The sequence below is a fragment of the Mchenga conophoros genome, linkage group LG20, assembly GCF_057382185.1.
Source record: "Mchenga conophoros isolate Kocher_MC1m ecotype Shallow Benthic linkage group LG20, M_conophoros_male_GT1.1, whole genome shotgun sequence".
Classification (NCBI taxonomy): domain Eukaryota; kingdom Metazoa; phylum Chordata; class Actinopteri; order Cichliformes; family Cichlidae; genus Mchenga; species Mchenga conophoros.
In genome coordinates, this window is record NC_140545.1 from 23751611 (window position 1) to 23764776 (window position 13166).

Genomic DNA, 13166 nt, shown 5'->3' on the forward strand with positions numbered 1-13166 from the left:
AACCTGTTTCTCATTTGATTTTGTGAACAGTGGTGCAAAGTAAGTGCTGCACACTGATAACATAACAAAATGGTGTCTGTACTGCCAGATAATTACATTTCTCTGAAACAAATATGGGTAAAATGCCAGTAGGTAACAGTAAAATGTAATGCGTGTGAAAACTTGGGGTGAAAAAAAGACCTCAATCTGACTGCGTCAAAGAAAATAAATGCAATCCCTTAGCCTCCTAAAACAAACCTATGGTATCAATTTCAAAATAGTATGTTCTCAAGTTATCGCATCGCATTCACAAGATTTTCAGAAAACTTGACCTCTGACCTTGAAGTCGAGATCACTGAGATCTTTAGTAAATACACCAACGGTACCAATTTGTAACTCCTATGTCGCCTCATTCTCAAGTTATCCTATTTACATAATTGGGAGTTCACATAAGTTAAGCTCCTTTGTTGAGTATATGCAACTTCACGGCTTGTGCTTTGTCTGTAAAGTTATAATAGTTTTTTCCTCTACTACTGATTATTCAGGCATTTCTCATCTTCTTCCACAGGAGATCACTTCCACAGAGATATTTCTCTCTCATCTGTTAAGGTTTTCACTGAGCCAGCCCCCCATTGGATTGCATGTCTATCATGGGCAAAGCACATTTCTCAAGCTGTGGGTTATAGTCAACCCACCCATCTCTGCCAGAGAATGAAGTCGTCATCGAAAACATACAGCCGCATCTTACTTCAGAAGAAAAACGCTATTATTGTTCATTGTTTAACTCAGTGTCGAGATGAAAAATCTTGCACCGAGGCCCTGAGACATAGCAGTGGCTAATTGTGTCATGGCTGCTGCCATTTGCTGCTGTTTCGGCACAATGAATTATTAATTTCAAAAATGCTAATGTCTCTGCTCTGGCTCAGTTGAGAGTTATGAACCTTGGATTAGTCTGAAATTTTCTTCCCGTCCTCCATTAGTTTTTCAGAAAGTCCCACAGAGTCAAGGCTCAGACTTTGCTTCAGACCATAAATAAATGTCAGGTCTTTCCCATGAGAGTGACACGTCATGTGACTTTAATTTGCATCTTCGGATTCTGTCACCACACACTGCACACTCCCGTGTCTGTAGGGGATTGTTTCAGGACAATTCCTTGTTAAGATCTGAAATGCAGTTTTCTTAATCGGGAAGGACTCGTGCAAACAGCAGGCTCTGTGTCCTACCCATCAAAATTGGCAACACGAGATAGGTTTGTGTGATCCCTGAGGAGTACACCGGCCAAGGGTTCAAGACTGCACTGGAGCAGTTCTGCGACACAGGCCTGTCACTGTCACGTCTCGTGCTTGTAGACAAGTATCAGTTCAGCTGCCTGACAGTGCACTGGAGGACAGCCCGGCTCTTTGTAGGATAGATTTGTGAGTGAATTAAGTACAGTTCACCCCACGCATTGTGCGGATCTAGAGAGATGCCCTCTCTTCAGAGAGAAATCTGCAGTTCCAAGCCTATTTTAGGAAAAGCCTCATGAGCAATAGAAGTTGCAAGAGTGCAGTCTCTTTGCTCCTCTTTAATGTTGTATGTTAATTCTTATAGTATATCACTGAACGTCATAAATCTTCCCACAATCCTGTTACAATAACAAATTACTCTGACTTAATGTTTGAATTAATTGGAAGGGCTTTGCCTATGGTATTATTTTGAGATGCACTCTAAAAAGGGGTTCTGACGCCCCCCAAACAACAGCCCAGCAAAGCTTTATTCTCTTCATTGTCATTCCTACAATAATGACTGAGCTGTATAATCCCCTCCTCTCTGTTTCCCCAACTCTCTGCGGAGGACTACGGGGAAATCAAAGCTGCAGCCCTCGCTAAGGCTTTCCAGAATACCTCCAGTCACCCACTATTACTGCAGCTTGCTGACAAGCTGGCCTTCATGTGCGTGAAGCCAAACATGTTCAATACAAAAAAAAAAAAAAGACAGAATGTGGAGTGCTCAAAAGGGCCACGGTCATGGATACAGCATATGAAACAATATGAAATTGGAACTTGCTCTTTGTTCTCAGACACTCCCAGACAACTATAACAACTGCCATCCATCACAAAACACAATCTCACCGAGCCTAAGTAAACAGGTATAAATAAGACAAGAGCATTTTCATCCTGCATTCCCAATGCAGTTGGCGTGATTAAGTGCCCGACTACTCCTCAGCTCTAGGCTTTGGCCATGTGCTCGTCGGGCTTATGAATGAGTGCTGTACAAAATGTGGAGTGGGAGAACACCTTATCATTAAACATTCACTGAAGAACAATCCAATAAAAGCAGGTCACTGAGGCTGATGAGCGCCTGCCTTCCTATCTGAGCCCGGGTGTAATCACATCTGAATGAAACCATCCATTCTGATTACACAACAGCAGACCAATTAAACACCGCCATGTTGCTACTCCTCTCTCATTAGCCATGGAGTGTGTATAAGAATAATCCCCCATCGCCGACTGGGCCAATCTCTCCCCACACGCTCACTCAAACTTCTATCAAACCAGTGCAAAGCAATCTTCCGGGAGCATGGCTTATTTATTTATAGCGCCTGAACCAAGTTCGGTGGCTTTTCCATTATAAATGATAATGAAACCTACCAAGCCATGTAACACACAAAATTTAAAACAACCCGACTCACTTGTGTCATGGTGTGGCATATTAACAGGGTGAGAGATGTAAGTGACTGTAAGTCTGCTGTGTGTTGTCAGCAGAGTGCTGTTTTGGCAGTTGTAGCGATTTTACAGTAAACAGCTTTAAGCTGCGATACAAAAGGAAACTCAAGGCCAAGATGAATCGAGTGAGTGACGGAGAAATTTATGGTAGCTGTCACAGCAATTTGAATCTGGCTGCTGGTTGGTTGCTAAGAATATTTGCACTGAGATAGTATATCCATATCATGGGAACAACATTAGAAGCAGTAGCATGAAAAAAGTTTTTTATAAGACACAGAAGATGTGCATAGTGAAACTTAGTATGGAATCGCAAATAGGCTTAAAAAAGATTTTATTTATACATTTTATATACAAAGATTTTATTGTTTCAAATGTAATTTAAAATTTTTATGTTTAATGTTAAAAATCATCATTTAAAATCCGTTCTGTAGATCTTATATTTAGAATTTCTCATTTTATATCTCAATTGCACCACTGCTATGAGCATCTTGATTGCCTTTACTTGAATTTGTAAATACATCTGACCTATACAGTATTTTAGATTGTGGACAGTTTGAATACATAAATTGTGAAATAAAGCATCTAACTGAGTACCTAATTTGTATTTCCAAAACTCAAAATAATTAATCAAAAGTCAAAGAGATAACGAATTACGCTCAAACCAATAAATGTTACTTTTTTTTTCTTTTTTCTTTTAAAAATACTAGCACGCTTGTTTAACCTAACACAAAAGGTGTTTTGTGCATAAATGCTAAGACAAGGTCTTGTTAGCATGTTGCTAGGTGGCTGCCAAGCTACCTGGTGGCGTCATAACACATCATGCTTAATTTAGATTTTGTGGATATAAATTAGTTGTTATTATACTGAATTTAAAATGATACAAAACCTCATAAAAGCACCATAAGAGCATGAACAGAAAAAAATAAAATGGGCCATATTATCCCGTTGCAATGTGGTTGCTAGGCAATGCGACGATATTGTAACATAATTCCACTTTTGTTGATATAAATGAGATGATACTGCCATGAATTAAAATGATGGGATGAGTTCATGTGTGTAGGCGCATAAACGCAAAAAACTAAGTCTTATTTGGCCATTGCTAGGGGATTTCCAGGCAACCTGATGGCATCATAATATATAATTAAAGACTTATGTTTTGTGGATATAGATTAGATGTTATTTTCCTGACATACAAATACAAGTAACCACTGGTGTTACCCCTCAGCCTCGAAGTACGTGCGCCTATAGTATAAATTTGAAAATCCCAGGTGATTTTCAGAAAAGCTGACTTTTGACCTTGAGGTCAACATTCAAACAGCGAGACTCAGTTGTTTCGAACACCTCTGAAATTTTTAATAGATGCACCTATGGTATAAAATCTAAAATCGCTGTACTCAAAAACTTGAATACACCGCCTGCCTGCCCCGCTGGGTGATTATAATACCACATCAGCCTTTTACGGCTGAGGGGTAAAAATGATATGATGCTTTCATAAGGTCCTATAGAGGAAGCGTACATGTTAAATAGAGGTATTTTTAGCGTACTGCTAAGTGGTTGCTAGGCAGCACGTTGACATCATACTACGTGATATAGATAAGAACCGTCAGGTGCCTAAGGTATAATTTTGTGTCACATTTGCTTGCTCAATTCCTGATCATGTGGGAGGAGTCTGCAGACATAGAAACACAGCTAAAAAGGCTTTTTGTGTTATATGATTGTGTGTATTCATTTTAAAATCAAATATAAGTTTCTTCGTTTTTGTATTTGTAAATTGTTCTTTTTAGATTTAGTTACCCTCTTTAACCAATTGGACTATTTTATACATATCAACCTTCCCTAAAAGCATTTCAGCACTTTGCTCTAATTATTCATTCAATTAAATCAATGCTTGAATCTTAAACTGTTTGCTGATGGATTTATTCATAGGCTTAAAAAGTATTTTATTATTCTCTCAGCACACATACCAATCCATTTCTAAAATGTAATGTAGATTTAGTCCTGCAATGTGGGGTGAGAGGTCATGAAGCTTTTCACTGATTTACACAGACTACCATAAATTTTATTGCTAAAAAGTGAGCAGCAGCAAGAATTCAGTCACAAGTATTATAAGTTAGTATCAAGTTTGTGTGCAGCTCCCAGCAAAGCTGCAAGATCCAAACTGTGCTGGCAGAGATGCTTAATGCTTGAATTTCGAACCACATTTTACACATAAGCATATTAACAGTTTTGGGACACTTAACGAACGGAAGATTCTGGGACTTGTGGCCAAATTCACAAGCAAGAATTGCAAGCAGAAGGCTGCTGCCATTTGAGACTTTTCCAACTACATCAAAACACCAATTTGGTGAGATGGGATTATTTGGCTCTCAAGCCTTGTCCTCCATTTCTACTGCTTTGCTTCTTTGCTTTTACAGGGCTGAGGTATATGAAAAAAATCAAATTATGATAACCAAAAAATCTGTTCACATCCGTTTCAGACACAGGAAGAAGACAATAACCCTGATAATGTCCAAAGAAAGTCTTGCAGCTAAAAACTCAATTCAGATGTTTTAAGTGAAATTAATATTTGGTAATAGTAAAAAAAAAAAAAAAAAAAAAAAAAAAAAAAAAAAAAAAAAAGAAGAAGAAGTCCAAAATAGAAAATTAAGGATAAACGCTTTGATTTATCCAAATTCATACAGAACACATAAAAGTTTCATATAACCCATTTTCTGGGATGATTTACACACCGAGTGTGAAACAAACCTCATATACACACACACGTCTCTGCTTTGCAAGCACATACTGAAGTACACATATCCTGGGACTGTACAAAGACAAAGACTGGCACACATCTTCAGGCTGTGGCCCTCTGAATTTACTTCAGATTTGTAATGGGACATTTAGAGCAGAAGAGAAGCAGCCTGGGAGTGCAGACAGCAGAGAGTATAAGGAAAGAACAGACACAGCCTGGAAAATTGGTATCAAAAACACGGGACAGGCTCTGCCACAATTTTTCAACTTTTCTAGACTCTGTTAGGTTCTTGATACACCGCACTACAGAGGCAGGGGGAGAGACTGTTTGGATCCCATAGCGAGACATCCCTAAAGAGAGAAACTGCAGATAAGGAGTGTGTTTACCAGCAAGAGAAGCCCATCTACTCTCTGCATGCAAGCCATATTCCCTCAGCTTTGTTCACAGCAAATGATGGACTCACATTACAGTTTTAAATCAACCCACAACTTAACTCTGTCAGGAGAAACAAACCTATAAATCTCCAGCTATCGAAGTTCACACAGCCAGCAACTATCAACAGAAGAGTGTGACCTTGGACTGGACATAAAAATCTCATTACATCCTCCACACTGCAATATCAAGAAACACCAATAACAGCCCTACCTCAGTTCCTCACTTACCCTGGCTAGCCTCATGATCCTTGGTTATTCATTTTCCTCACTCAAACTGAAAGACTTATGTAGGACAGTGTCTTCACCAAAGTATTTTCTGGAGCAATAAGACGATTTCCCCAAAAGGCACAAGCTTTTCTTTAAATTAGATAAGTATCAGGCAGATGCATCAACCTAAACAGATAAAAACAATAATAACAGATTTTTAAAAGCAGGTGGACATACCTGACCATTCTGGAGGCGTCACATTCAGATCTGAAAAACAAATGAGACACACGGTTTTAATGGTTTTTGTTAAACAGGTAGAAACAGGGATGCTGCAGTGCTTCAGTAGGACAGCAAAAGACAAGTGAAGTTACATAAAATGGCTCACTAACCACCAGGCTTTGATTCAGCAACTGCATTATTGCAGTAAAGTGCAGCTATCTGACACTGACAGGTGCTACACTTTTAAACAGATCAATCTGGTCTCCTGAGAAGTGGACACAATTTATATTCTAGATACAACTTTGGTGTGACATTTACAAAATATTCCACTGAATGTGTCAAAAATGTGTCTACTGAATCCAGTATCTTGTCCTTGAAGACAAAAAAAAAAAAACAAAAAAAAAACAAAAAACCCCAACCTTTTTATACTTTGGTGTTTAGATAGGCATGAAACTTTCATGATGGCCTGTGTAATAGAATAGACGACTCGTGGACAAGAAATGTGAAACTACAACTATTCTGGTTGTAACAGCCACAGTGCTGTAAAATACACAAATAAATAATCCAATTAAATACAAAATGCAGTAGTCACATGTTGATTCATTTAAGGGAATATGGATCAAAAAGGGAAAAAAGGGATGAAAAGCACACATCGTGGCTACAGTGGACACTTTCCATTGCTTGTAAGGCTCTTTATATGTTAGAACTTCTCTGTGGCTGGCTGACTGACCGAAAACAGCATAAGCAAGGGTGGCCCACATGTTAAAAAGTATGTGGTACAACCACATACTATAGTGAAAATAGTCATCTATGTCCACTGTGAGCGACCATCTTTGAACAGAGGCGGGGGTTTACGACACCAACTGCCTGCCATCTATAATCCAGTTTTGAGTTCCCTCCCCAGACGCCTTAACGCCCACTCACATCCTGGGCCATCTGACCTCAGGAAATCGCATGATAAGGTGGGGTCAGGTTTCACAATGAGCTCACCCAAAACCCTGGCTGATTGGGACCCACACCCGCTTTCACACCTTGGCTCATGTGATTAGAGGATCATCAGGGGGTCCTTTTGTCCCTCTTTGGGGGGGATACTCCCACTGGGTTTAAATATTTGACCTTAGAACTGAAGAAGCTTCTCGGATGAGAGGTGAAACGTCTTCAAGCAACTTAAAGAAGTCCAGACGCTTTTCTTTGCAAGCTCCTTTGACTACGATGACCTGGATGACTGAGAACCTTCACAGACACTATAGTGAAAGCATAGTGGATCTCTCATGAGAGCCTTCCCATGAGCGGCTGGCCTACCAAAATCTCTACAAGAGCACATGAACGACTCATCCATGAGGCCACAATAGAACTGGAGCCCTCACTTGCCTAAGTTAAGTTCAGTGTTCATGATTCAACAATAAGAAAGAGACAGGACCAGAATGACATATCTGGCAGAAAACAAATAAACAAACAAAAAAAACCCCACAAAGTCTTGTCTCAGATTTCCCAAAAAAAAAAAAAAAAAAACAAAAAAAAAAAACCAACATCTTCATGATGACTTGGAAGGTTTCATTTGAAGTAAAACTAACAGCATAAAATGAACATCATACCAACAATGGAACATGGTGGTGATGGTCTCCTGGAACCATGGATTTTCCTCTCTAGCAGAAAATCTTGGAGAATCTCCAACGAGCATGTCATGTCCAAAAGCTCAGGCTTACTTGTGTTATGACAATGTCCCAAACACACCAGCAAGTTCACATCTGATTGACCATGAAGAAAAAGAAAAAAGGTTTTGGATTGGTCTACTCAAAGTCGATGGACTAATGGACCATAAACAACCACACAAAGAAGAGTGTGGGCCGATATCCTTCCACAGTGATGTGAAAGACTTATTGCCAGTTGTTCCAAATGCTTGATTGCAGTTCTAGCTGCAAGCTTGGTCGGTCATACCTATGAACCTTTGACCCTGCCATTTCATAGGTTCTTTTAGAAATTGCCTTTAGTAAATAGCATTTTAAAAGCAAGTACAGTGCTATTCACACTACAGAAATAAAATGTAGTCTCTACTGTTAACCAAACCAAACAATGAGGGATTCATTTGTGAATAGACGGTATAGTTACTGGTACTGTACATACAAAGGCTTTTCTTAGAAGGGTTGTGCTGTTCATCCTTATTGTTGATGATTCTCTGCATAGTTCTTCATTGGTGATTGTTGTCCTCCTCATCATTCCAAGTCATTTTACTTGTTTGCTTGCCTGGGTGTTGGCCATGTACCATTCCTCTCATTTCAAATATCTATAGCTCACCTAAACATCTCCTTAAGACTGTCAGCAATTTTTCAGCAACGGCATCCAAAAATCTTAATTATTTCCATAAAGCACAGAAGAAACCTGATACCGTCTGCATTTTCATTAACGCAAATCCCATTTGGACTGTGGAAATAGGCTGAGGTAAGAATACAGCGGAGTCAATATAATGCAATGGTGGGATGAGATTCATTGACACACATTCTCCAGTCCAGATACAATTACTGGAGAAATTGATTGCTGTGTATACAATGCATCAGTGAAAAAAATGATCAGACAAAAACCATGCTTCACAAATCTTTGACTAAATGATATTTCCATCTTTTAAACAACTTCCCACTTTCTAACCCACCATCCTCAGAGGCGGCCACAGCACACAAGAAGTGGTCAGTACCCTGGACAGCTCCTCCAGCCTACAGATTGAATATGACTTCTACTACTACTAGTACTACTACTATTACTGTTACTACATTTGCAGAAATCCTGACTTGTGTGGTGAGGCATTCATTTTTATGGTCTTTCCTGCAAAACTGTCACCCTTGTACAGAAGACAAATGGACAGTCTGCTGCATCTTATACAGCTCCATGTATCATCAGTCATTTGTATTCATATGGAGCCTGACTTTCTGCCCCTGAGTCACTAACTTGTTGGCTATGGAAGGGCACTGGCAAAAAGGCTGCAAATGCAAGTGCTCATACAATTCTTAATTTAATATGGGAAACTGACAAGAAGCAGCTGCTCATTTACAAATCCAGCTGTTACAGAGCAACTAAAATTAGCATTCACAGAGTCATGTTTCTGATCACTTGGTGAATTTCATGTCTAAAAATCCAGTGCGTGCATCTCTATTGATCCCTTAAGGAAATATTTCCCTCTTTAACCGATGCTCACCATCCCCAGCAGTCAGTGCTCAGTGGGTTTTAGAATTGCCTGCAACAGCTGAAAAAACACATACGAGCTGTTAGAACGATTCAAAATGATCAAGTTACCTAAACAGTAAGCAGAAACTCACCATAAAGTTCTGTAACGGTTACAGTGACATGATAGAAGCACCAATTAAAGCCATTTTAAGGCTGTAAGTGACAGGTGCATCCATTTAAAGACATTCTTTTGCCTTAATTAGTCACAGCAGAGACAGGCAGAAAGAAGGTGAGAAAGAAAGCATGAAGTACACATCCTGCTGGCTAGGAATCAAACTGAGGACATGCTGCTCCTGCTGATATTTTCAGCAATGTACAATGAACTGTAAAAACTCTGATGGCTGCTTTACTGCGATTTGCAGGACCTGCCTCTTTGACTGAGTCATTAGAACTCAACCAGGAATTGTACCAACTAGATTTGAGCCAAATTAGATTTCCGAAATGGCTACGGAAAACAGCGAGTTGAGAAAAAGCGCCTTCAGAATGTAGGGTTATATGAGAAAAGAATATTAATGGATTATTAATTCACTCAGGTTCTCAAAGCTAATTTGGGTGGTAATGGAAATAAAAATGAAATCCACTTTTTATTGCCTTATTTAAGTGGAAACTATCATCTTAATGATGACAAATACATGAATGAAAGCAAGAATCCAAGTTGAGCTGTTTTTCTTCTGCATTGCGCTGAAACACCAGGCACTTTCAGGTGCATTCCCAAAGCCTTTTAAATAATGCATGAAATGCCAAATCCCATTGGAAGTATCATTCCACAGGAAGGCCTCCTCAAGCTGTGAGGGTGGTTTCTCCAATAGCGGCCTGCAGAGAAGTGAAATCTCAAGTGGTAGAATTAAGATTTCCACCCCACAACCAGTATTACATTTACTGCCATCTCAGTGGCTTCCACTTGCCCTTTACCTCACTGCATGTGTACGGTACATATTTAAGCCCTTTTTTTTCTCCTTTGGATCAGATACAGAGTCTGTTGCTGTGAGGACAGTCTGTTTCCTGTTGTGAGAGAGGAAATGATCAGGGAGGGCAGAGCGAGTGCAAAGAACGCTGACTCAGAGTTTATCAATCTGCGTTTCTGCAAGAGTAAGTGCAACTGGACACGGCTGCAGAAATGCATTAGTCTGCTCATTTAATCATATCTCCCTGCTTAGCATCAAATAAACTGGAACATCATCTACTGTGCAACACACAGACAAACACACCTTGCTTCCAACAAATTCCTGTTTTTACACTGTGTATGGCTTATTGTAGGTAAAACATTTTCTTCGCTTTCAGATACGTTACCATGTATTATTAAAGCTTGGGCACATTTTCCTAAAGCTGTTTTACTTTCCTCACCTCTTTCAGGAAAGGCCTGTCCCAATGTAATTAGAAACCCATTATTTGTTTTTCACTGTAAAATATTCAGTAGGGTTAAGCCTCGAAGAAATAGCTTCTAGCACTTCATCACTTTTAATGTGGCAAAAAAAAAATTAAAAAAAAATAGCACTGGGCAATAAAGAAAAACATGTGCACCCATTTCCTTCCACTTATTTAGAAAATATCAGAAGCTACTGTAGTTATTATTATTTATTTTTTTAAGGCATTTGATTGATGACATTGCAAATAAGACTACTGCACTGGAGACCATATTTAATACTGCATGCAAACAGTGCTGTACCACATATTTCTACTGCAATTCTCTTACTGTACTTTGTGTTCTATCGGCCTCAACATTTAAAATAAATAAATAAATACAATCAGGACACACAGACCCATCTTCACCTCTGACCTCTTCACCTCACACTTGACAAGGCTAACAGCAGGAATGCCATTATGAACGTCGCAGTCCTTGACTGAACTGGATAGACCAAAGTTATTTCCAAAGTTACCTAAACAGTTAGTGGCTTTACTGAATAATATACTGTGGAATTCAGCAACAAGCGTGGCAGTTATGAAATGCTTTAAGCTTCTGCGATCAAACTCCTTCAAGCCGTGATGAAAAATAATAAATCAAATCCAGAGTTGCACTCAATTTTCAAAACTTTCTACTGAAAGCAGAACAGGCCTTGTTGCAATTTCGTGGCTCTTGCCTCCATTCAGAACAATGCCATCAAATGATCAATGACTTGAACCTGCGGTCGGCTATAACAGCTCACTCACGCTGACAGGTCCCTCAGAGGAGGAACACCAAAGCTAGACGCTCTTGTGTACCTTTTCACATTTATTGTCAATATTTTATAAGATGTTTCCTTTTCAAAGAACACTGCAGTCAAGATGCATCATTTTAATGTTTGATGTAGATTTTACACTTGCTTCTCCGGTAAGATGCTTGTTTGTGTGTCTTTATTACTACTTCCCATTTTTCCCCCCAGTCAAGTACATAAATTAAGGCCATTCATCAAGTCTTAGGCTCCTCAGTGCAATACACACTTCTTGTGTCCATATTACTGAGACCTAAATGATCTGTATTAATCAGCAGCTAATTAAAAGCACAAATGTGTCTTGCTAAGCAGATCTAATGAGTCCTCTCTGTAGTGGTTTGTTTCTCATGGTGCTGTCAAATTATGTATCTCTGAGGAGTTACTGGTGCATGACCCCCACAGGCTGTCAGCTCCTGCATAAAAGGAAAGTGGCAATTCTTCACAAACACACATTCGTACACACATACACACTTGTACAAGAAAACTGCACAAAGCCCCATTCTTCTTTTGCCCACTTTAAGTTCTCATCATCTACACTGGAGTACCAGTCAGAGTTTTCCCATCTGTGCTTAAGACTGTTTTTTTTAGCTGCCCAAAAGGTTCAAGACACTCTTTGTAATTTTTTTTGTTTTCACAATGAGCAAAAAGATTTTCAATGGGTTCTTTCAGGTAGTTTTTCTTTTCCAAGCAGCATTACTCTTGAAATATGTGCAGCATATGGTTTGACATCACCTTGCTAATTTAAGCAGTCTTCCTTGAATGTTGGTCAAGAATCAATAAGGCCTCACAGATATGCAAGTTGTCCATTTCATGTACAATAATGTTGCTGAGTGAAACTGGTTGTACAGAAGGTGATGCACTTTCACAGACAAGTCTGTCGCCTCCATTAAAACTATGACCGCGGCGATTAGCTAGCGAACAAAAGCAATCACAAGGAAGTGGTTTGTAAACTGGTTTGAGAAATTAAAGTTTATTCCCCTAGTGGTTGTGGACATCACTGACCCGTCTGTAGACCTGTGTTAACTAAGACTTCGCAAATCATTTTCTGAGCAACTGCCATCAACCTCTAGCAACCAATTGCAACCAGCTGTGGAATATTCACTTTTACTTTATGACAGGAGGTTGTCAGATGGTCGCAGATCATTTTCTAGCCCTATGAGACCGGGGCCTTATTCCTACATAGTTACCATGATTGTCAGACAGCCAAGTTAATCCCACCTGGTTAGTTAAATATCTGTAAAACATCAGAAGTAGTAAATAGGAGAGCAGTTTTCTGACTCTATAAACCGGCGGTCCCCAACCCCCGGGCCACGGACCGGTACCGGTCCGTGAGTCGTTTGGTACCGGGCCACGAGAGTTGAGGCTCGGCTGTGAAATGTATGGTTTTCAGGGTTTTTAGTGTTATCGTTTTTATCGTTAACTCTGTTTTCCTGGGTCTTTTCATGTGTGTTATGATTAAATCTTTTTTTCGGTACCGGTACTG

General features: G+C 39.5%; 1 protein-coding gene across 2 annotated transcripts in view; it reads right to left on the reverse strand.

The window, feature by feature from the left end:
- iqsec1a (IQ motif and Sec7 domain ArfGEF 1a) overlaps window positions 1-13166 on the reverse strand; it is a 100534-nt gene that overhangs the window by 74575 nt on the left and 12793 nt on the right. For both annotated transcript variants that reach the window (XM_085260976.1, XM_085260983.1), the window contains exon 2: window positions 6297-6326. In XM_085260976.1, the coding sequence (XP_085117102.1) occupies window positions 6297-6326 (30 nt within the window). The remainder of the gene's footprint in view (window positions 1-6296; window positions 6327-13166) is intronic.